General features: G+C 53.4%; 1 protein-coding gene across 2 annotated transcripts in view; it reads left to right on the plus strand.

The window, feature by feature from the left end:
* CHST15 (carbohydrate sulfotransferase 15) overlaps positions 1–6263 on the plus strand; it is an 83909-nt gene extending 77646 nt beyond the window's left edge. For both annotated transcript variants that reach the window (XM_036829392.1, XM_036829394.1), the window contains exons 7-8: positions 1815–1962; positions 3693–6263. In XM_036829392.1, coding sequence (XP_036685287.1) covers positions 1815–1962; positions 3693–3883 — 339 coding nt within the window. In that variant the 3' untranslated portion in view covers positions 3884–6263. The remainder of the gene's footprint in view (positions 1–1814; positions 1963–3692) is intronic.
* The last annotated feature ends 17521 nt before the right edge of the window (positions 6264–23784 follow it).

Genomic DNA, 23784 nt, shown 5'->3' on the forward strand with positions numbered 1-23784 from the left:
TGTCTTTTCCTGAGCTGGAGTCTAAGGTAGTGACAACCTGAGGGCTGTAGGCAGCTAATGAATTTTGGAGACAGCTTCTCCCCTCTAATTGTTTTTCTTCCTCCACCGCCTCCCACACAATTAGAAAAACAATGAAATGGAGAGAGAGTAGCGAGAGATGAAACTAGTGTCTGTACCTATTTTGTCAGGCGTTTCACCGTCTTATTGTTGCCACCGCGTTCAGTGTGAGTGCCTGGGCGCAGGCCACTTGCGGCTGGGGTGATGGAAGAGCCTGGTCCCCGCCCTGGAGGAGCTCAAGGTCGAGCTGGGAAGGAGAGGAAGTAGGATGTGAAAGTGTCGGCTGCAGGAACTGAGACTGGGTGCTGGGAGGGGTGGGCCGGGAGTCCAGTCAGACCAAGGACTTGCCCCATGCGGAGAGCCAGGCGAGGCCAGGCATTGGCGTGGGAAGCTCACGCTCAGAGGCTAGAGGTGGGAGCGCCAGTCAGGGGGCTGTGACAGTGCCAGGCAGGCGCTGATGTGGCCTGAACAGAGACGAGACGGGGGCAAATGAGAAGCAATTGGGAAGACCACAGCGAGGCAGAGCCAGAGGCAGGACACGGAGCGGGGTCCCAGAGGACGCGGTGGGTAGGGGCAGGGGTGGGAGGGCTGGAGAAGGGGGGCCTCAGAGCAGAAGGGGAAGGGCCTCTTCTTGTTTGGAGCCTCGCCAAGAGTTTAGAGCCCACTTTGAAGTTAGAGGGGGCAGTCCCCAAGACCGCTCTTCCTTCTGACACCATGTGCAAGTTGGGTGGAGTCCCCCAAACCACTGTCGGGTTCAGTAATTCACTAGAAGGAATCACAGGACACGTTGATGCTTGTTACACTCATGGTTGCGGTTTACAACAGGGAAGCGACACAGACTAACATCCGCCAAGGGAGGAAGCACATGCGATGACACATGCAGAGTGTGGCCAACCAGGGAAGCCCGCCCAAGCCTTTGGTGTCCCAAGCACTTCTTGAGGCTCCCTCACGTACGCCCTGCCTGACCGACCTTTACTGTCCAGCCCCTCCTGGAGGTCAGGCCGGTACTGCGTGGCCCAAAGCCCCCATCATAACCCACGCTGTTAGACTGTCCAGTGGCCAGACCCCCCCAGGCAAGCAAGATACTCTTACCAGGCAGGACATTCCAGGTGGCCTAGAGATCACCTTCCAGGAGCCGAGGACAAAGGCCAGACCTCTCTGTGGTCAGGTTAGTGCTTCACCGCACATGCTTGCAGTTTGGCATGAGAGTAGGCACAGGAGGAGGACGAGGACCCCAACGTGTAGGTGGGAAGGGATGGCTTCGTATAGCTCTGCTTATACTGGGGTGTGCTCACACACTCAAGGTCGTGGGCGTCCATGTGGCGCCGGGCACTTGGCTGTTCCCTCTCGGGGCTTGTCGCTGGAGCATTTGCCACTGTTTCTGACGGCTGTGGTGCGCTGGGCGTAGGAGCTGAGGCAGCCGGGATATGTGCAAAGAACATTCGCGCCATCGGTGGGTGTGACCTTGGCCTCTCCCTTCTCCCCACTCCTCACTATGAAGTGGTGTGGAGCTACCTACAGGGTTGACCTGAGGATGACATGGGACCCTGAGGGTGGGAATCCTTTGTGCGGGGAGCACCAAACCCAGCATGGAGAAGCAAGAACACGTGGCATTTAAAATCCAACTTCTGAAGGCGGTTGCTCGCTGGGACGACTCTTCACTGTTGGTTTATAATGACGTGTGTATGAGTTTGGAAAAGCGCCTTCGGCGTCGGAGGAATTACCCCTGAACTAACGCCTGCCTTCTTCGGTCCTAGGTGAGGCTGCAGGTCGGGCTGTACGCCGTGTACCTTCTGGACTGGCTCACGGTCTTTAATAAAGAACAGTTCCTCATTCTCCGCCTGGAAGACCACGCCTCTAACGTCAAGTACACCATGCACAGGGTCTTCCAGTTTCTCGACCTCGGTATGAATGTCGCACTGGAGGCCCACGGAGCAGGGCGCGAGCTCCGAGGACACCGGCTCTGTGAGGCGCTCCCCGCGTCCCACGCAGACCCCTGAGCCGAGCAGGGTGGGCTGAGCCGGGAGGCCAGTTAGTACCTGTTTGTCAAGCGCCACGTGCACACGGGGCCTTGCGCGTGGTGTGGGGAGCCGTCTCTGGGGAGGAAGAGGTGGGCTCCCGTCTGGGAACTCCCTCACTGGAGGGAGAGGGGGAAGCCGAGGCTCGAATAACCGAGTCACTGGTAGAGTGACGTGGGGAAGGTTAGCGATCTCACGCTGGGTCCGTACACGTGACTTGGGGTCCCAGCCGCTGAAGCGATCCTGGAAGGGAGGGTGTGAGCTGCGCCTTGAGGATGGACAGGGTTTCTGGGCGCCTGGGACCGTCTTGCAGAGGCCTCAGGGCCTGGAGGAGGGGATGGACAGGTCCGTGCTTGTCTCAGCTTTGCTGGGAACCCCCGGAGGCAGAGCCATGTGGCTGGGTTTGGGCTCCTGGGCCTCTGGGGAGGGGAGCCTGCCCCCAGCCAGAGGAGACCGTCCCCCAGAGTCCCGAGTGGCACTTTGTGGCAGCAGGCCAAGTCGCTGGCCATGGTGACGGCTGGTAGAGGCGGGTACACGGGTGCAGAGGGCTTCCCCGTGGGCGGCACCCAGGACCGCTGGCGAGGCTGGAGCAGCCGGAACGTTCCTCCCCAGATGCCCCCCGCGGCCCTGTCTCATGAGCTTGCCTGGGAATTCTGTTAATTGAACTTTTCCTGAAATCTGTTTGCCCGCCACAGGGACTCGGGCCCCTTTTGTCATTTGATTTTCTTTTTCCTTTTCTTGGAGAGCTTGTAATGTGATGGAGTGTGATTACTTTTTCCTTTCAAGGCCTAGAACCATTTTTCTTTGATTTGGCCACCTGTAGACTCTGTCACATTCATGAGCTTGTCTTTAATCCCTGAGATGGACAGTAAGGCCAGTTCTGTTCCTTCCCTGTCACGTAACCCGAGGACACTGGGATGTGGTTTTTCTCTGCATGGGCTCATGACTTCAGACTGATCCCGAGAGCCCGGGGCACAGAGGCCTGAGCGGTGGTCCTGGGGGTTAAGCCAGTGAGAGGCTTGCGGTCCCGAGGGCTGAGGGTGGAGGTGGCAGCCTCAGGGGGCAGCACCAGCTGGCCGGTTCCCGGCCTCTCCCCATGGGTATGCCTGCTGCAGGTGGAGGTTCAGCCAGTGGGGGTCTCTGGGCACAGGTGGCCTCTCCCCTCCCCCCATGGCCACTTCACAGCACGACACACAGGCTGAAATGTGGCCCCATCACGAGGCCCTTTGCATCGGCCTGAAGTAGAAGCAGCGGGGGCAGACTTCCAGTGGCTGGTGAGCGGGAGAGGCTACGTGCAGGGACTGTGTGTGGCGGGTCACACAGTTACCCAAGGGCAGGCTGGCTCCCGTTTACGGGCAGTTGGAAATGAAACTGCGCCCCAGAGTCCCAGCCTTGCTTCCAAGGGTGGGGTAACACACCGGACCACAGAATCTCTGCTCTTTCACACTGGAATTTCCACCTTCCACCCTCAGCAACTCAGAAATGGATCCAGCCAAAGAATTTGAACCTCCAAACACATTCTTACGGGAAACTCCTGTCTCAACAGGAAGCACGGCTGGGATTTTCTCAAAGTTTCTTTTGCCTCCTGCCTCATAGGCTCTTTCCTTTGTGTTCCAGGGCCCCTAAGTGAGAAACAAGAGGCCTTGATGACCAAGAGCCCCGCCTCCAACACGCGGCGTCCCGAGGACCGGAACTTGGGGCCCATGTGGCCGGTCACACAGAGGCTCCTGCGGGACTTCTACGGGCCTTTCAACGCCCGGCTGGCGCAGGTCCTCGCCGACGAGGCCTTCCTGTGGAAGAAGACGTGAGGCCGGGTTCCCGCTGCCGCCATGATTTCCATGCTTTGAAAATCTCTCTTGGTGGGGAACCCTTTCGCTCAGAGCCTGGAGAAAACCCCTCCCCAGGCCCACGTTTATGGAAACCAGTTCAGAATTTCCTTTGTGATGTTAAACAGCCCAGCGATGGACCCTTCACTGAGCCTCGGATGGAGGCTGTTGGAAATTCCACTTTGGAAAGGGTCCCCTTCTGCTCCGAGAGTGGCTGGGGTCCGGGATGAGGCCGGCGGGCGCTGGGCTGGGTGCCGGGAGGGAAGCGTGGAGTCTGGGCTTTGACAGTTCTGGGTGGAGGTCCTGCCCCAGGGCTGGCCAGACGTACACTACACATTCAGCTTCGAAACCCTCTGTTTAGATCACTAACCTCATTTTGGCGGAGAATAGAGGCTCTCATTTTTTTTCCCTTTTACCCCAAAGTCAGCCCTTCCATCTCTTCAGATTTAAACCCTGTTAACTTCACTGTTGATGAGAAAAAAGACACAAGTCGATTTTTGGTAGCACTTTCGTGTCTCGGACCTCCTCCCCTTCTGTCCTTGTGGACTTCACTTATGTTTAACAGAAAACGAGCGCATTTAAAACAAACCACTTTCTACATTTCACTGGCTGGAGCTTTCTTTTCTGCCCCTTTAGATGTTTTCTCAAGGGTTTTTTCAGTTTCTAATTGGAATATAACTTCAGTTTAAAATCGGAAGGGAAATTTTTGCTGTTAATGCCAGACTGAGCACCTCGGAGGAACTGATGAAAAATCTGGGCATCTTGGCCCTCGCCGTGCATCTGAGGTCCTCAGAGAACTGCAGCCGTTTGAGGTTTTTAGTACCGGGTGCGACAGGCTCCGTTGCTCTGCCTTCCTCCCAAGTGAACTTGTTATCACATTCTCCGCCATGTGTGGCCAGAGGTCCTTCCTCACTCAATGAACTGCAGGATGCTCTTTTCTGATTCAGAAGCACAGCACATGAGCTATGCCTGGGCCGGACATGCTGTGCTGGGATTTGGAACGAGAATGCCGGGAGCTGTGTCCTTGACAGAACTTTCTGGGCCACTTGGCAGCCTGGTTTACTGTTGGATGGGCTGAAGGTCTTGCTGTTACTTGGAGGTGATGGGAAAGATTGAACATAGTCGTTGCACACAGCCCCAGGCGGGAGCCCAACCAAGCTTTGCACGTGGTTGTCAAGGGAAGCTTCTGCGAATCAGAGCTCTCCAAGTCGAGGTGCCGGATGCACACCAGTGAGAGAGTGCAAATGCCTACACGCCCAGCCGCCACTCTTGGGAGTGAGGATTTGCTGAGCTGTCCAGCCCTAGTGCCGTTGGAGATGGGATGCTCGGCCCATTTGAAGGCGTATGGAGGGCTCTGAATGGCACGGCCGGGCGGTTTCTGCTGTGAAGGATCCATGGGCCTGAACACCCGCTTTCGGGGACAGGCCCCCGTTTCTGTCCTGGTGGCACTCGGAGCAGCAGCCAGCAGGCAAACCTGGCCTGAGCACAAGGTGCCGTAGGGGACGTCGCTTGCACGTGCGTGTGTATTTATTTGCAGTGCAGGTGCGGTGTGCGTGGGGGTGTGTGTGTGCGTCTCTGAGTGGGTTCCCTTCAGTTCTGTTGCTGATCAGCTTTCTCCGCTCTGGACACACCCCTTCGTGGATTTCTTTCTCTTTCAGTTCGCTTGTCACTTTCAGCCCGTATTTTTGCTCTTCGGCCCCGACTGTAATTACAAGGACTTTTCTTACGCACCCCTGTGCATGTGAACAACATGTAGCGTAATTCTGCTTCTTACAGAAGTATTACTGAACGTCTTATTTCCAATATTATTTGGTTTATTATACAAATCTTTTTATAGATGATCCCTCGGTGTCGATCAGCGCCGTGCAGACCCGGTGTCTCCAGGGGCCTTTCTCCAAAGGGCTGTCTGTCTGTTCCTTTGCTTTCCTCTGCTCTCTCTCACTTGAGGCCCCACTCTTGGTGACAGCACAGCTGCCCTTTCGAGCCGTGGTCCTCGAGCCTGTCATCCCAAACCAAAGCGAAATGGAGGATTTCTCACGACCCGGTCTGGAAGTTCCTTTGTGTCCCCAAAGCTGTGCATCGGGTTGTATTAAATTGTAATCCCTTAGTCGCGTAAGGTATGTTAATGAACCACTGTTATGCTGTACTTTTATTAATATTGAACATAATTAAATGTGGACCCCTGTGACTGGGACCTGGGGGCGCATGCCCTTCCTCATAAGCCGTCAGAGCTCTTGTGGGAGGTTTTCCGCCGTGTCCACTGTGCGTGAATGAACCACGGGGGTAGTTCTGTGTCTCACCTGCGTGTGATGTGCACCCGGTATGCACGGGACCTGCCGCACGTGATGACGATGCGAGAGAGAAGAGCAGGCAGGTCAGACGTTACCAGGGACTCCCACGTGAGGCCAGCCAGGGGTGTGAGTCAGGGCGGCGAGGGCCAGCCCTACCCACAGACGGGCCTAACATCACCTTCAGACATTTAGATTTGATGGTTGGGTGACCGCAGGTCCTGCTGCCCCCAGCAGGCTGCTTCCCTCATTCCCGGGGCCTGCCTGGCCCCTGGGGGCTGCGAGTTTGAGACCCCTGGTGTCACTGGGTGCGTGGCATTGTCACTGGACACTCAAGGCCCCCATGTGCAGCCAGGGCAAGCCTGAGAGATGAGGTCCTCTCAAGTTCGGGGCTCTGGAAGCCTGGGCCATCCTGGGGGCAGCAGGGAGCCTGGGTTGGTCCCCGAATTCTGGAAAGACTCACCCTGGGCGAGCGTCTCCCCAGCACTGCCCCCCAACGGTTGTGTGCTGGGGGAGGAGGGGCTGGCGAGTCCAGGCCTGGAAAGGAGGAGGACCCCAGCTCTTTATGGCAAAGCCAGGGACGGCTTCACTCAGCAAGGAAGATGCTGTGCCCGTGAGGAGAAGCGGCCGGTGGGAGATGGGGGTCGGGACCGACGGGTGAGTCTGGAGGGCTGATGGCACAACTCCCTCCCCTGGGGCCTGTCCAAAACCCTGTCTGCTGCGGGACCACTTCCCGCCCCGACTCAGGAACCAGCTCTCAGGGAACATTCTGACGATCATCTCCGTGTTCGTGTAAACCTCCCCTCGGAATGACCTCTCCCCACGTGACTCCGTTTGGGAATTGAAGCAAAGGCCATGGGGCGGGGGGAGGAACTTGGGCCTCGTCCAGCAGTGAGAGGCCTCATGTGGGGGCGGGTATTTTTCTGTTGCTCCAGAACCCTCACCCTGTGGGCAGATCCTGTTGAGACTCTAGGAAGACATCACTTTCCCAGAGCTTCACCTGGCAGGGCTGCCTGCAGAGCAGCCCGGGGAGCTATGTTAGGGTCCCGCGGCGGCTGCAGCAGGTTACACCAGACCGCGTGGCTTAAACTAACACCACAAGGCTATTACCTCACAGGTCTGGGGGTCAGAGATCCAAGCTCAGTCTCACGGGGCTCAAGTCAAGTTGTCGGTCGGCAGGACTGGTGCTTTCTGGAGGCTCTAGGGGAGAATCCGTTTCCTTGCCTTTTCCAGCTGCTAGAGGCCGCCTGCATTCCTTGGCTCGTGCCCCCTTCCTCCACCTTGAGACTCTCTCTGACACTGTTTCCCTCGTCTTGTCACCTCCTCTGCTTCTCCCCCTCTGGCCTCTTGCAAGGACCCTTGCGATGACTCTGGGTCCACAGGATGCTAATGCAGGATCATCTCCCCATCTCAAGGGCACATCTGCAAAGCCCCTTTTGCCAGAGAACGTAACACTTACAGGTTCCAGGAATTAGAATGCAGACATCTTCGGGAGCCGTTATTCAGCCAGCAATAGGGGGGTGGGTCCAGTAGGCTGGTCGGCCGTCCGAGGATGGAGCGGGTGCCCACCGGTCTGTCCCTTTCGGCTGTGCCCTGAGGGGCCCACGCAGGTCTGAGTACCTAGCAGAGGGCTGAGCTTCCCGACCCGTCTGTTCTGAGACGGCGAATATTCCCGTCCAGGCAGGACCCTGTGACTGGGGTGAGGGGGGCAGGGTGAACGGCAAGTCGTCCTTTTGTATGTTTCTCCCGAGTGAGCCAAGTGGCGGCCCCAGGCCCGGATAGGGTTCTTTGTCCCTCAGGAGACCCACAGAAGCCACATGGGCAGTTTCGAGTTTCTCAAGTTCAGCTGTTTCTGCGTGAGTTATGCTTACAAAGGAGCAGCTTGTGAAAACGACAAATATGGTTAGAATGTTTTCTGGCCCCTGAGAGAGTCTCGGGGGCCAGTGGCCTCGTGGCCCCGTGCTCCAGGGATGCCTCTGGAAGGCAACCGCCAACCTCACTTTCAGTGCTCGTGCCTGATGGCCCCTGAGCTGGCCTTGACTCCGCGACCTCGACTCTGTCCCTGCTTCCGAAGCCCCGCGCCGTCAGCCTGGCCCTTGTCCCCAGCCCTCCCGCCCCTCCCCCTCTGGGTTCCCATCCTTTGCAGAACTGCTCCCGCTCAGGTTCCGAGTGGCAGGGCGGAGGCTGGGCGGTCCTGGGCCTCTTAGGCCTGCAGGTTGCTGTCCTGAGAATCTGCAGGTGACGAGGATGCCACAGAGGCGGAAGTGGTGGCACCTCAGTGACTGCAGCAGGCCCCCGAGGAAGGACAGTTCCCCCTCGGCCACCACCTGGGAGTGTCTGAGTCTTCCTGCCGGGGGCCCAGGACCCGCTCAAGCTGCACCTGTGCTCATTAGCCGCACACTTGGGGCGAAGCAAGGAGTAGGACGGTCCCTCCCGTGTGACCGCCCTGCTCTGTGGGTGCCCAGCTCCGAACCTGGGGCACAGAGGAGAGTAGGAAGGGGGCTTCCTTCCCCACAGTGGAGGACCCCACGGGTGCAGCAGCGCAGGGAGCACGGAGGCCGCTGGGGCTCCTGGGCCTTTCTGGTGCACCCCCGGCTCTGTGTGCTCTGAGCAGCCCCTTTGAGATCAGGCCCCGGTCAGATCTAGAAGTAGGTGAGTCCGAAGCCTGGGCCTCTCTGAGTCTCACGACTTTCCCACGGCCTCACGTTGAGGTGGTAGTGGGGACCCAGCACTTCACCTCCCTGAACAATTCCCTTCTCGCAGAGCAGAGAAAGGCTGGGTCCAGGGAATCAAGATGGGGAGGCTTCCAGCATCTTCTCCTGGAGTCATGAGCCATCTTTCTTCACCATTCTTCCCCTAAAAGGGACAGTCTGACTTGCACCCATCAAACTCGGCTCCCCCAGGAGGACAGTGTGGGGAAGGGGTGAGCCCTGGGCCTGGAGCCAGATGAGCTGGGTTCAAGGCCTGGTTGGGTCCACCCCATAACCTTGGGGACACTGCGGGTCCCTTCCACATCTGCAGGTCTATGGGCCTCATGAGTGGGTGTTGGGAGTTAACGAGGCAATGGTACATGAAAGTATAAAGTGAGGATCAGAGAGGCTACACGCCTGCCTGAGGTCACACAGCTCCGATCTCCAGAAAGAAAGAGCAGAATGTCAACTCAGATTTTTCACTTTTTAACTTCGTAGTCAATGCTTTTAACCATGGTGCTACAGCGTACATCCCCCCACTCTCCCATCAGGCTCCCATCCCCAGCAGCCTGTCTGCATTTCACCTGTCAGCTCCCATCTCAGATGTCCTTAAGGATGGGGCAGCAGTTCCTGGGTGTTCTGGGGCAGAGGTTTCTGCAGACCTGCCCATCCAGGGGTCTAGGTGGCGACTGGGACTTCTAGGGAAAACAAAGGGAAATAAACACGGCTTTGTTTTGCCGAAAAGGTCTCGCAGCTGAGAGTCCTGCTGCCTGAGGCGTCCTCCCTGCCCTGGCCGGCTGAGCCTCCCACTCAGAGGACCAGGCTGACCTCACAGGACCTCGGGCTGGCTGTAGTGGGGGGCTTCAGAGTCACATCAGAAGTGGATGGTCTGACCCTGGGCTCAGCCCCTCCTGAGGGCCTCAAAGGCACCAGGGGACACACTCAGCTAGAAAGTCTGCCAAGAGTCAAAATTTAATTTTTTAGCAAGGGTTTTCTGAACATCTCCTTTGCACAAGGCGCTGGGCCAAGCATTCGGGTGGGTGGGGGCTGGTCGTCTGCTCATTCAGTGATTCTTTTACTGGTTCTTTCACCACGTATTCGTGGAGCCCAGTCTGCGTGAAGCGGGAGGCAGGGAGGCCAAAGGCCAGGTGGTCAGAGGCCAGGATGAGGCATGGAGCTGGTGTCCACGGTGGGGAGGACGGGCTGGGTTGGGTCAGAATTCTCAGAGCATCTGTAAATCCTACTTAACCACACATACATTTCTTAAACCTTTTACTTTTACTTAAAATATTTAAAGTACATTAATCTGTCTGTCTTTTGATAGAAGGGCCAAAGCCTTTTGCCCAAACGTAAGTCTGCAGATTGGAGTTTTGGGTCATCTTTCTGGCTGAAACCACATCACAATGAATCAGCACTGGTTTCCGGTTTTGGTTCTCTAAAGGGGCATGAGAACTGGAAGGCCCTTGCGAAGCCTCTGAGAACAGTCTTTCATTGTATACGTGGTTATTCCCCTCGTGTGTGCTGGGACTTTCCAAAACTTCCGACCTGGTTTTTAGAAACTGGCTCATATTTTGCACTTGTATTTCATTTGTTTACATCAGTGGTTCTCAAAGTGTGGTCCAAGGATGAGGGCGACCCTCGAGACCCTTTCGGGAGATCCACCAGTCAAAACTAAGACTCTTCACGATCATACCAAGACATCATTCGCCCTTTATCCTCTCATTTCCTCATGATGTACAAGTGATAATTTCCAGCGGCCGAGGCCCACTCTGATGTCTGATGGACTCTGTGCTTGTGCGTTCATGGGCTTTGAAAATCTTTCAGCTTTAATTTCTAATATAGTAAATACTGATAGATGTGAACCACATAAACAAAAGCTCTTTGGGAATCTTCAATAATTTTTGAGAGTGTAAAGGAGTCTTCATTCTTAACAGTGTGAGAACTGCTGGTTTCTATATTTATTAAATCACACATTTCTAATTATCAAGCACAACTGGCGTACGAAAGACTTGGGAACAAACATAATTGACTTGTAATAAACTCAGAATTGACTGGAGGGCATTTTGCAGAATGGCCGAGAGCACTGAGCATGCCCTGAACGTCAGCAAGGGTGCCTAGGGGACGAGGAGGCAGGCATCTGTCAGTGGGGAGCCCGGATAAGAGGCATCTGCGGTACAAGTGGTGACAGCAGTAATACGGGTGCCCGCTGTTTACTGAGCACATGCTGAGTGCCAGGCCCCGGGCTCAGTGCAGCTCCAAGTGTTGCCTTGGATCCTAACCACCACCCTAGGAGAGAGGTCCTCTCTTTCTTCTGGTTCTGTCATTGTACAGGTGGGGGAACTGAGGCTCAGAGGGGCCAAACAACGAGCCCCAGGCCCCCAGCCCCTAAGGAGCAGAGTTAGTCCTTGATCTCAGGTCTATTGATCTCCAGGGCCCGAGTCTTAACCTGCACTTCTCACCTCTGAGTCCCTGAAGTCTCTGAGTTTCTAAGGAGGCAGAGCCTCAGGTGAAATCAGGGGCTGCTGGCACCTTCGGGACACTCTGAGCTGGGAGACTGACACACGCACTGGGGACGAGGTCAGGGCCAGGTGGCCTCTTCAAGGTCATTTTCTTGTGGAAGCAGCAGAACTGACCCGGACAGCACCCCACCCCACCTCCCGGCACCCCATCGGTGCCCAGCCTTGCAGGGGCCCTTGGGCAGAGACTCGATCCTGGCCTGTGCCGCCCTCTTACTGCATCCGTTCTGTGTCCTGCGTCCACGTGGATGGGAGGAAGCTGAGCTGAGTGTGTGCTGACCCTCAGGAGGAGCCCCTGACTTTTGGGAGGTTGAACAGGTGGGACCTGCTGCTCCAGGGGCCCTTCCATCTCACGGTCTGAGGCTTTCTCAGAGCCCGGGAATCCCGGGCTGGTCCCATCCTGCCAGTTCTGAGGTTAGTCAGGGGCCCCCTGTGGCCCCCCCGTGGCCAGCCGCTCCTGCCGCTGCTGTGAGCTGGAGCCGTGGTTGAGGAATGCGGAGTGGCAGCTGCCCTCAGGGCTGGCCTCCACACCTCCGAGGGGCAGCTGGACATCCCAAATGAGGGGCCACGGTCACCATGGAGATCTTTTGTTTACTCCCGCCTCCACGTGAGATAATCTGCAGAACTGCCGTTTTCTACACTTTCAACATAGTGGAATTCCACGGCCAGGCCAGCCTCCAGTTCTAAAGGCAGCAACCCAGGCAGCCTGCACAAGACCTCAGGATGCAGGCGAACTTCTCTGGCCTCTAAATCTCCTACTTCCCCTAAGAGAGCACACGCTTCTCCTCTGCTCCACGTTTTCTGCCTCCGTGCCTTTGCTCAAGCCAACGCACCACCAGGAGGGCCCACCCTCCCCACTGTTCAACTGAGCCAGCTTCTTATGCCACCCCAGGGCCAAGGGCAAGTGTTACCTCCTCCTCCATGCTGGCCTCCTGGATTCCACCCTGCCTCCCACCTCCTGACCTTCTTGAGGCCTCTTCCCCTTCTTAGTCTCTCGCCCATCCCGTGTGGTATTGATTACTTTCTACGTGACTCTGCAGTCATTTGTGTGTTTTCATCTCGCACCCAGACAGCGAATCCTGGGGGCACACAGGCTGTTCCTTCCCCCACTCTCAGATACCCAGCCGTGGAGTGATGTCCCCAAGAGGGAGGCAGTGAGTGCCCAGAGAGAGAACTGACCTGGGAGCTAGGGATCTGGATGACACTGAGCCAGTGACTTGACTTCTCTGAGTCTGTTTCCCCAGCTACTGAGCAGGGTGGGGGCCTGGAGGATTTCAAGGGGCCCTCTCAGATGTGCCCTTCTCTTTATCGTCTTTTGAAGACTTGACACTTTCCCCAAGCTGCTTACGTGCCCAAGGTGTTTTGCAGAGGAAGTGTCTGGAGAAGGGGTTGGGCCGGGAGTGGCAAGCCCCTCTCCACTCTTCTGGGATTCCAGGATGGCTGCCCTGGGCGCAGAAGGCACCGAAACACAGCCTTGTGCTGCCCCTGTGTGGCCTCTCTAGGCACTGCACCCAGGAAGCCTGTCTCAGCCAACCTTTCCAAGGGCTACCCTGGCAGATGCACATCACCAATCTGGATGGTCCGCTTGACCTTCCACTGTCTTCTTGCTCAAAGCTCACCTGGGCCAGGGAGCTCCTGGGGACTAGCAGTAACCCTAATAAGAGGACGTCCAAGGGTGGAAGGACTGTGGTCTCAGATCAGCCAACCAGGAGCCTTGTTCTGGAGGTGCCATTATGCGGCGAGAAGGATGGTCGTAGGAGCCCCCAGAGGTGTTCACGTGTGCTTCTTGGTCTCCAGGCTCTCCCCCGCCCCCACCTCCGCCGAGTGGCCTGCAGGCCGTGTAGGATCACACCCACAGTGCCTGCAGGGAAGGGAAGGCTGGGAGAGGGCCAGCCTGACTCTCCGTCAGGTGCTCCCTCCGCTCTATCTGGCGCTGCCAGAACACAGCTCCGAGTGAGCTGAGCTGAGACCCTCCTGCCCCTTTGGGACTGGTAGCGGTCAGGCACCTCCCCAGCCCCTCCCCATCTTGATCCTTCCCACGCGTAGGCCTCCCCTCCTCAACCCTCGTCCTCTACGCCACCCTTCCTAATACCCTGTCCTGAGCTGACCTGAACCTGGGTCTCGGGCACCCTCCTAGGACTGTGCGTGGCTCAAGAGGGCCCTGCGGGAGCCATCACCCGCCCCAGGGGGACCTCAGACGTGGGAGTATTGGTGATGGGGAGGAGCCGGGCTTGAAGCTTCTGCCTGCAGACCTCCAGAGCTCCCCCCTCGCCCGTCCTTGTTCTGCCTTCTCCACCCCTCCCAGCATCACCTCCTTCCTTCCTGGGCTCTCCTCCCTCCTCCCTGCGAAATGGCCCTCCCCGCTCCAGGCCCCACCTCCATAAGCCATGCTCTGTGGCCTCTTAGTCCTGCCCAGGCAGGCTCCTCTGTTACCCTTGTCCTTCCCAGATGCGGGGCAGGAGCTCAGGGGTCCTAGGGGACCCTCTTTCCCGGGGTGTCCTATGCTGACCCCTGTCCTGCCTTGGTGTAGACGAGCTGAGGTCTGGGACCTCCACGTGGCAGGAGGTCCTCCTCTTGCTTGACCTGGTCTCCCAGGCAGACCTGACCTCTGCCCTGTCCCATTTGCCTTCCAGCTCTTTCTGCTGTCTCCTCGCTCCGTCCCTTCTCCTCCTTCCTCCCGGCTTGCTCTTCCTCCAGCGGTGAGGTGCCTGCCAGACGGGGCAAGGCTGGGCTGGGCTGGGGCTGCGGTTCCAACAGGCAGGTCTGGAGCTGCTGCCACAGTGCAGCTCTGGGAAGGTCCAGGGTCTCGATCACAAGCCATGCTTAGCGTAACCCGGATACGTCGCCGTGCCCACCCTGCCAGGACGTTCAAGATTGGGTAACAAGCGAAGAGAACCACCCCGCTTTATTAGCACCTGCGCAGTTGTAGCCCTCACTCTGCTTCGTCACAGCTCTCTTCCTCGGGCGCCTCAGGCTCCTGCGCCTCCATCCCAGAAGCTCCGGGGCGGGGGCTTCTTCCTCACCAGCTGGGGGTCGCCCCTTCTGGAACACGTGACTTTCTCAGCCCCTGCCTCAGCTGTGAGGTGACCCTGTCCAGGCTGCTCACGTTTCAGTGGCCAGGACTTGTCACGTGCCCCCTCCAGCCACGGGACAGGCAGGCTGCTAGGAACTGGATGGAGAGTTGATGCCGGGCGGGGCATTTTCAGTGTCCCCCAGCTCCCTCAGAGCCCCCACTGGATTCTACCCTGGCCCTTCTCACTCATTCTCCCACCTCTCAATCTCTTTCGGATTTTTAACCTCTTTATACCCGCACTGCATTCTGTGAAATTCCCTTCCAGTTATGTCTCAGTTCACCAAATCTTTCTAATTCTCTACATCACCAATTCTGCTCTCTAAACTATTCATTTTTTAGTTTTTAAGTGACTTTTTGGGGGGTCATTTTCAATGTTGAATTTCAATTTGGTTCATTTTCAAGTTGGTCTGTTATTTTTTCATAGAACCTTGATTTTTAGATTTTTTTTTAAAGATTTTTTTTTGATGTGGATCATTTTTAAAGTCTTTATTGAATTTGTTACAATATTGCTTCTGTTTTATGCTTTTTTGGTTTTTTGGCCGCGAGGCATGTGGGATCTTAGCTCCCCAACCAGGGATCGAACCCGCACCCTCTGCATTGGAAGGCAAAGTCTTAACCACTGGACTGCCAGGGAAGTCCCTTAAATATGGTTTTTAATTCCTTCTTTATGTCTTTAATCATTTTAAACATGATTTATAATTTCATTTGAACTGCTTTATAACTGCTTGGGGGATTAATCATTCTGTTTTATTTTAATCTGCTGACTTTCCCTTGTGAATTGTTTCCTTGTGTATTTTGTGATTTTAAAAAATTATTTTGAGTTTTTCTTGGGGTGTATTACCATTTTTTTCTAGGGGAGGCCCACATGCCCTGGGTTGGGAGGTATTTCCAGGAAAGGATTTTATCTTTGCTTTGGTCTGGATCCAAGGGATCAGTTCTCTAAAAACAAATTTTGCAATAACTTTTTGGTTTGGGATGTCCTTGCTTTATGAGAAGTATAAATTAAAACTGTCCATCTGGTTGGGTGGGGTGGGTTTGGAGCTTCCGTTTTGTTTTGTTTTTGTTTGTTTTATTCTCCAAAAAAAGTTTTATTCTGGAAAAATCTGGCACAATTTATCCCATTTTCCATTTATCCATAATGTGTAAAATCACTGAAAAGCACAGTGAGAGCATGGTTATTATCTGATACTTATTTGTTTCCTACAGATAGGTCTAACATTAACTAAAGCAGCATTGGTCCTCATATCTACTTTCAGATGAGAGCCAATATTTTGGAGCTTCCGTTTTTAATGGGAGCTTTTATGCACCCTCATCTTTTCTGAGCAAAGTCAAGCTTTGCTCCTGAGATTGCGCTTGTATTTTCTGAGTCTTTCTTATAAGGAGGGGCCAGTCTTCCAGGGACCTGACTGTATTCAGAGTTCCCAGTTCACCTCTGCCTCTTCTATGTCAGGGAGGTATTTCCTCTCTTCCCTGAGCGTTAAAACCCAGCCCCTAGCCCTTAGGACACATATTTACATTTGAATCCTCCCTGGGCTTCTGTGGTGTTGGCTCATGAATGATCCTTCTGGCTTGTGGTTCCTACTTTATTGCTGGCTCAAGAAGTGCCCTCTTTCCTTCTTTCAAACTTGCCTATGAATTAGAAAGAAATTGACATGTTTTGCAGGTGCAGAGATGGCTAGCAGGGCAGAGATGGGAATTTTCTAGTCAACTTTTGTTATTAATTCCTAGATTAATTTTGCAGTGGTCAGAAGACATCTCTGAATGATGTAAATCTTTTAAAATTTGTGAGGTTGGCTTTATGACCCAGCATGTGGTTCATTTTATTAAATATTTGTGCATTTAAAGAGTGTGTATTCTGTCATTGTTGAATGTAGTATAGTTCAAGCTAATTGTGCTGTTCACACTTATATCCTTATTGCTTTCCTATTTTTATTGAGAGGCATGTGCTAATGTCTTCTAACATTATTATAGATTTGTCTCTTTCTCCTTTTGGTTTAGTGCTTATCTGGCATAGTTTTTTTCCCCAACCTTTACTTTCACCATTTTTTGCTTGTTTTTGAGGTAGATCTCTTGTAACCAAAATATAATCAAGTTTTAAAAATCTGATGTGAAGTTTTAGTCTTATTTGGAGTATTTAGTCCATTTACATTTTTTAAAAATTTATTTGTTTATTTATTTATGGCTGTGTTGGGTCTTCATTTCTGCACGAGGGCTTTCCCTAGTTGCGGCAAGCGGGGGCCACTCTTCATCGCGGTGCACGGGCCTCTCACTATCGCGGCCTCTCTTGTTGCGGAGCACAGGCTCCAGATGCGCAGGCTCAGTAGTTGTGGCTCACGGGCCTAGTTGCTCCGCGGCATGTGGGATCTTCCCAGACCAGGGCTCGAACCCGTGTCCCCTGCACTGGCAGGCAGATTCTCAACCACTGCGCCACCAGGGAAGCCCAGTCCATTTACATTTAACGTAATGATTAATATATTTGGATTTATAGCTACACTTTTACTATTTGCTTTCTATTTGTTGTACCTGTTTTATGTTGTCTACTCCCCCTCCCTTTCCCTCTGGTATTTGGCCATTTGGTCCTGTTTCTTAGCATGCCTAGTAATTTTTTCATTGAATTCTGGGCATCGTTCATCCTTTTCTCTGATGGGTGGATAAACTGTGTGTGTAGGGGTCGGGGTTAGTCATCTTAATCCAACCAGGAACTGAGTGGATGCTATTCAAGTACTGCTACTCAGGGCTGGGTGGCAGGATTGGAACACCTCTGCTCATGTCTGCTCCTACAGCATGGTTTTAAGGTGTGTTCCTCAGGGCTCTTGCCCCATGATAGGTCCTGAACTCTAGTCCTTGTGTCCTCAGCACAGTGAGAAAATTAAAAAACTTCACTTACTTTTCAGGCTCTGTGTTTACCTTTCTAGTTTTCGTCTTGTGCAGCTTCAGAAATCTTCAGATATTTTGAGGGGGAAATTGACTGAGAGCTGGGCTTAGTTCTTGGCCCCACTGCCACCCCCAAGAATATCATTTTTGTCTTTCCAGATCCATAAGCCTATCAGCGTCTTTGTTAGTTTCCTTGATCCCCTGGTAGCTCTAACCTGGACCCCTTGCCTCTTGCTCTGTCCAGGATTCCCAAGTGCCCTGAGTAGAAAAGTATACATTTATTAAAAATTTTAAGTTTAATACAAAAGTAAAGAAAAAAATTTCAAGACCTAATACTCAGCAAGTGAAGCTTGTTCAGGGTTCCAGTGCAGGACCTTGGCCTTTTAGGCTTGATTGCCTCTCCAATGCCTTCAAACACATGCTCTTTGGTGTGTCTTCAGCCTTCTTGTCCTCAGCATTGGTCCTCTGCAAGATCTCCAAGAAACAGAAGTCCCTTTGTATTATGTTTCAACCATTTTATATTTTGGGGTCTATATGTTACCCCAACCTTTCCTATCCTAACTAATACATATTTTACCAGCATTTCTATATATTTTTAGGAGGAAGTGGTCCATAATAACTAGTCTTCCAGTTGGTTGAGCCAAATGGCCTTATACTGATTACAATTAGAAAATATGAAGGACATACTGTCATTGGTCATGTGGTATAGAATACACAGCTAAGTACGTGTGAAGAGAAATGTTTTAAAATGATATGTCTTATTAAAAAGATAATACACATTTATTAAACATTTTAAGTTAATACGAAAATAAAGAAAAATATGTCAAGACCTTGTACTCAGCCAGTGAAGCTTGTTCACGTTGGTAACTCTGGACCCTGGCGGAGAACACAAAGCTCAGCGTTTTGCATTCATAGGGTCAGGGAGCTATGCTATTTAGCCAACAAATCCCTTTAAGTATTGGCCCATGGGAGTTTCTAGAGGGCATTTACACCCAGCACTATTCATATAACACTATACATAGATTAGAAACACATGTATGCATATACACACATTTATATATATTTATATTTATATATATATTTGTTCATTGCCACATTCCCAATGCCTGAAAGAATGCCTAGAACAAACAGGTGTTTAAAAAAACATTTGTTTAAAAAATGAATGAACAAACTAAAAAAAAAAAGAAAAGCCCTTGCACTCTGTGGCAACTGCTGTCATCATATTTTTTTCCAATCTTATTTTTCTACACTTTTGATTAGTTGAGTCATATTATATAGACAATTCTATACGCTGCTCAAAGCAAAACACACATAAAACAAAACTTAGTATAGCATGTGCTGTGTGCCCCTGGCCCATCCAATTCACCACATAGAGCCCCAGTTTCTTCCTCTGAAAAACAGACATACCGTGACAGGGTTGTGGTGAAAATCCAACGGTAAAGCTCTTACCGTTATTCCAGAGGCATAACTGCACAATACATGGTAGCTATTAGAATTTTAGGAGCAGTCGTATCAGTAGTGCCCCCAGTCTAGAGAGGGGTTAACCAACTTGCTACAGTCATACCTGAGGTCCACACTCTGGTCTGCCCGACCCCAGGCTCTTTCCATCTCCACCTTCAGCCTCAAACCATAGCTGGCACCATGCTGGGTCCTGAGACTTCAGAGAAACTGAAAGCTTCCTCTGGCAGCTGGAGTTGGAGTGAATCTGTCATCACTTGCCACGATGATGCTGCATCACAAAAACCTCACCAAACCTCAGTGTCACACTGTTAGCATTGATTTAGCAGGTTATGAGTCTGGGGGTCAGTGACTTAGGCTGGGCTCTGCCAGACGGTTCTTCTGGTTGTGGCTGGGCTCACCCACATGTCTGCCAGTTGGCTGCAGGTTGGTAGACCCAGGGTGGACACAGCTGGGACAACTGGTGACCTTGGCTTTACTCCATGTGGCCCACCCTTCGGCAGGCTGTCCTGGGCATGTTCTTGTGGAAAAGGATGAGGAGCAAGAGGGTGAGGGAGAGATGCAAGTGTTTCTTCAAGTTTCTGCTTTTGTCACGTTTGCTAAAATCCCATTGGTAAAAGCAAGTCACGGGACGGAGACTGAAATCTCTGGGGCAGGATGCCAGGCCCACAGTGGGGGGTCCTGAAAGTGTCATGGCAAAGGGTGGGGTACAGGAAAGGTGAGGAATGGGGACATCAATGCATTTCATCTGTTTCAGGGAGGAGAAGACACAGAAATCATCCAGTTAGCCAGGGGGGCAGACAGATCAGAACCCTCCCGTGTCACGCCAGCAGGATGACCTGTGATACATGAGCAGATGGGCTCCTTCTAATCCCCAAACCCTTGAACTGGGCTGCTGGTCAGGAGGCCCACATTGCCCAGGGGCAGGTCACAAAGGAAAGTGTGCAGGTGGCAAAATCCTGGCTTTTAACTTCAAGAGCCTTTGGCTGGGAATAAACAAAAGATTCAGAAATACATGCAACAACATGTTCTTTCATCAACAGGAATTTCCCTTCCAGATAAGGCAAGGAGCAGACCTCCTAGGAGGAGCAGAGAGAGGGATGTTCAACAGCTGAACTTGAACTTGAACGGGGAACGTGTGCTCCTGAACCAAGCATGTCAACTTCACCGAGAGCATCAGCCAAGGGGCTGAAAACAAAGGCAGCGACCATTCTTGTGAAAGATGACCAGGCCTGGTGCCCTCAAAAGAAGCGTTGAGAGCTTGCCAAAAACCCAGGCAGAAGGCACAGGGCCTCCTTCGTCCTTCCGTCTGCAGTAACCTTGAACTTCAAGGAGCTGAACGGGCATGGTGCCAGGAGCTAAATTGGAGCAACCGCTGGCCCCAAATTAGGAATTTATAAGCGGCTCTGGGCTTATAAGAATCAAAAGCATATTCTTGCCCCAGTAGAGTTCTCCGGGATCCAGAAAGAGTCACACAAAGAGAGACTAAGAGAAACAAAATCTCTGGAGAGTTACATTTGGGGTGGCTGGAGGCTAGGTTGGCCCTAAGGTGACCTACGTGTCCCGGTTTCCCAGGACTTTCTTGAATTCAGCACTGAAAGTCCTGCATTCTGGAAACCCCCTCGGTCTGGTCACCCGGTTGGCCTGGTGGCCGGAATTGCAGGACAGTAGAGAGCCATGGACTCCTGTTCTGTCCCTCTGCTGGCCCCTGCTCACCTGGCTGGCTGTGGGTTGGGACTCGAGGGGCAAGGCCTCCCAGCAGCCCCCAGGGCTGGGGGCACCTGCAGCGTTCGGGGGACAAGCCTGGTCCCTGAAGAGCACGGGGAGAGAGTCCCTCTTCTCGTTGCTACCACTTCCCATCCGACACCTGGATGGAAATCTGTGTGGCCTGAGTGTATGCGGAGGGACAAGGACTTGATGGAAAGCTTTCCATAAACACAGAACAGCAGGGCGAAGGGCAGGGTTCTCAGACAAGGCAGGCACCTCCCTGGTTGCAGCTGATGGTGGTGCATGCACATCCCTCGGTGCCCAGCATCTTCAGGCCCCTGTCCTCACCACTGTGTCTCCAGTGCGAGGCAAGGCAGGGAGGCCTGGGGGGACGGCGGCACAGAAGACCCCCTCCCCTTCTGCCCCGACCCTGCTTCCTAGGCTGGGAATTAGAGGACATTTATTTAAATATTTAAAAATAGCACCCAAACAGTTCGACCGTCCTTTCCAGGAGAAAAGATGAAGCAGCACTCGGTGCGCCAAGCTGGCCCCCTCTCCGCAGAGAACAGACCTCGGGGGCCTGGGATGCGGACTGGGAGGGGCGAGCTGGCGGCCAAGCTTCCTGCCCTGAGCCCGGACCCCTGAGCACTGCGGTCTCCCCTCGTCAGGGATTTGCAGTGACAATGGGACGCTGAAATTCACAACATCCTTACCACCCCTCACTCCCAAAATATATTTGTATACGTTTGCACTGGTCCTATTGTGTTTGTCATCATTTTCAATGTTTTCCTGACAATTTGAGAGATTTGTGGGATTGGCTCGGGGATCTGGACAGGACACGCTTCCCAAAGGCCAAGCTTATATCCTCTGCTGTGTCCCTGTTCAGTGGTTCCACTGTTTAAAGAAGTGTCAGCGTCACTCCTCATCACACATCAAGTTCATAATTGATACTCGACATACTGCATTACGTTTAAAAAATGCACACAGGTAGAGCTGGGTTTTTAGGCCTCCCCAGTGCCTTCCCCCCACCAAACCCTCGGGCCAGGGCTGAGAAAGGGAGGAGGACGGGGAAAAAAAGAGTTAAATCCTGTGAGTATGTGTGTGTGGGTGTGAATGTACGTGTGTGTGTGAGTGTGAATGTGCGTGTGAGTGTGTGTGGCGAGGTCTTCCAGCACAAGGCCCCCCGGGCAGGGTCCTGCAGCGTGCGGGAAGGAGGCTCCTTTTCTTTAGGATCCCCCAAAGCAGCAGTGACCGCCTGGGTCCCTGGGCCTCACCGTGGGACCTCAGGTCACCTCTGGGTGCTCTGGCAGAGGAGCAGCGGGCGGCTGTAGGGGAAGAGGGTGAAGAGAGGCCTGCGGGAGGGCCGGTTGGCCGTGTTCGGCCACTGAGTGTCCACCGGGGGCGGGAAAGTAGCGAGGCCAGTGTCTGTCTTCTGGGAGCCGATGCTGTCCTGGGGGCGGGTGCTGGACACCACCATGTAAGCGCTCAAGGTCATGTCAAGGGCTACTGGGTGCTACGGAAGCTGGGAGACAGGGTGCCCAGGGAGAGCACGGGTGGATGGGGGGCTGCCTGGACAGGAGACCAGGGCAGGCAGTGAGCTTGGACATTTGCAGTGATAAAGGACGTGTGGGTGGCCAGGCTCAGGGTGAGGGGAGGCAGAGGAGCGGACGCCGCCTGGGCTGACTCTTAACCTTCAGGTCACGTGCCGGGTGGGACACAGACTTCTCTCCAGAGCCGGCTGCCTCCTCCGCAGGGGTCCCGTGGGCACCTCAGCCTCCTGACCTTCCCCATCACCCACTCCGAAAACCTGCCAGGCTACCACCTTCCCTGCCTCATGGGGCAGCCCCTCTGTCCTTCCCGTGGCCCAGGCCCCCAGCCGGGAACCGTCCTCGGCTCTCTCCCACGCCACACCCCTCTGGCCGGGGATCCCGTGGGCACACCCCTCAACTAAGCCCAGACTCTGACCCCCTCTCATCACGTCCACGCTGTTCCCCAGTAGCTGGGCAGTGGTCTCCCTGCCCTCAGCACCCACTCCTGTCTCTTTACAATCAGCAGCCAGAGGGAGCCTGGCAGAGGTGAGCTGGGGGCTGTCACTTTGCTGGAACCCTGCCGAGACTCCCCCTCGCCTGGATGATTCCTGAGTCCTTCCCCTGGTCCCCGGGGACCTGCACGGCCTGCTGTCATCCTCTGCGACCTTGGCTCCTGCCATCTCCCCTCACTCCCTCAGCCAGGCCCACAGGCCCTCTGGCTGGTCCTCAATCCCCAGGGCTGTCCACACCTCGGGGTCTCTACACTGCTAATGCCCACCGTCACCTGGCAACAAGGCCACCTGATGGCCGTCCCCTGGCATTCCAGGTCCCTCTCCCTCTGCTTCTTTTTTTTTTTTAATTGTATTATTTAAAAAAATTTTTTAATTTTTAATTTTTTATACTTTTTATTGGAGTATAGTTGCTTTACAATATTGTGTTGGTTTCTGCTGTACAGCAAAGTGAATCAGCTATACGTGTACATATATCCCCTCTTTTTTGGATTTCCTTCCCATTTAGGTCACCACAGAGCACTGAGTAGAGTTCCCTGTACTACACAGTAGGTTCTCATTAGTTATCTATTTTATATATAGTAGCGTATATATGTCAATCCCAATCTCCCAGTTCATCCCACCCCCCCTTCCCCCCTTGGTATCCATAAGTTTGTTCTCTACATCTGTGTCTCTATTTCTGCTTTGCAAATAAGTTCACCTGTACCATTTTTCTAGATTCCACACATGAGCGATGTTATACAATATTTGTTTTTCTCTTTCTGACTTACTTTATATGTATGACAGTCTCTGGGTCCATCCACTTCTCTGTAAATGGCACAATTTTGTTCCTTTTTATGGCTGAGTAGTATTCCATTGTATATAGTACCACATCTTCTTTAACCATTCACCTGTTGATGGGCATTTAGGTTGCTTCCATGTCCTGACTATCGTAAATAGTGCTGCATCCCTCTGCTTCTTTATGCCCCAGCACTTTTCATCCTTTGTATGCTCATCATTTGCTCATGAAGTTGGCTTACTGTTTTCCCATCTCCCACTAAATAGCTCCATGGAGTGGGGAGTTTGGACTGTCGCTCCCTGACGTTTCCTATTGCAAGCTCCCAGGTCAGCACCCGGCTCATGGCTGGGGCTCAGAAGATATTGCTGAACGTTGGATGAACATGAGTCCTGGTTGGTCACAAAAGGAACTGGAATTTTTTTTCTGGTCACTGGAATAGATGATGGGTGAGTTTAAGCAAA

The sequence above is a fragment of the Balaenoptera musculus genome, chromosome 16, assembly GCF_009873245.2.
Source record: "Balaenoptera musculus isolate JJ_BM4_2016_0621 chromosome 16, mBalMus1.pri.v3, whole genome shotgun sequence".
NCBI classification, from domain to species: domain Eukaryota; kingdom Metazoa; phylum Chordata; class Mammalia; order Artiodactyla; family Balaenopteridae; genus Balaenoptera; species Balaenoptera musculus.